At 47.0% G+C, this 788-nt stretch overlaps 1 protein-coding gene across 1 annotated transcript; it reads right to left on the bottom strand.

Annotated features, from left to right (window-relative positions):
- Positions 1–110: 110 nt before the first annotated feature.
- TERG_04876 (uncharacterized protein) lies at positions 111–477 on the bottom strand (the record flags this gene model as incomplete). The annotated part of the gene is made up of 2 exons (XM_047748336.1): positions 111–387; positions 464–477. 2 exons carry the CDS (start codon positions 475–477, stop codon positions 111–113), a joined length of 291 nt encoding a protein of 96 aa, XP_047604316.1.
- Between the last annotated feature and the right edge of the window lie 311 nt (positions 478–788).

Here is a 788-nt window from a genome sequence, read left to right as displayed (position 1 = left end):
CAGTCAAACACCAACTCTATTGCTGCCGCTGCCGCCGCATCGTCAACATCAAACCACTTCTCCTCCCATCACCACTCCCATCATCATCATACCCATGCTCATGCCCATACTCATTCGCATACTCCATCTCCTTCATCCCGCGCCCCAATAAGCTCTACCAGCCATACTAGCTCCTCGGCAGCTGCCCAGACATCCACAGTTTCCAATTCCACGACCTCTCCGATACCAGTTCCAACACCTTCATCTTCAACCTCTGCAGTCCCATTTTCGTCATATGATAGGAATAGACGGGGAAGCGACAGCAGTAGTGGTAGCGGAGGGTTTAGGGATGCTCTTGGACCGGAGAAGTGGTATATTGGGGGTCGAACAACAAGTGGAGAGGAACGACTATATCAACTCGGAATGGTGACCAAGGGTGGTGGTAGGCTAGGAGGTGGAATGCGTGTGGGCAGCGTTGACCAACTAAGCCTTTGACATGAAGCCGGGGAAGTACAGAACACCTTGGCCTTGATTCAACCAAAGTTGACAGCCTAATTTCGTTTCCACTGCCGTGAACCAGTTTTCGTTCTTTTTATGAAGCTTGGGCGTTGTACGTTCCTGGTGATTTTTATCTTTGTGTTTTACATTAACGAACTATCATTGTAAAAACATTATTGGCGGGCATTCTTGGGTGCGGTATAGAATTTGATCCTTCATCTCTTCAGCCTCATTTTCTCAGCATAAAATGCTCAAGTTTGTAACTATATACCCTTCGTTGAATTTTTATGACGTCACTATCTATCAATTTC

The sequence above is a fragment of the Trichophyton rubrum genome (genome assembly GCF_000151425.1).
Source record: "Trichophyton rubrum CBS 118892 genomic scaffold supercont2.5, whole genome shotgun sequence".
In the NCBI taxonomy this organism is placed as follows: domain Eukaryota; kingdom Fungi; phylum Ascomycota; class Eurotiomycetes; order Onygenales; family Arthrodermataceae; genus Trichophyton; species Trichophyton rubrum.
Note: the sequence above shows the minus strand (reverse complement) of the source record. Positions and strands in the feature narration are given on the sequence as shown.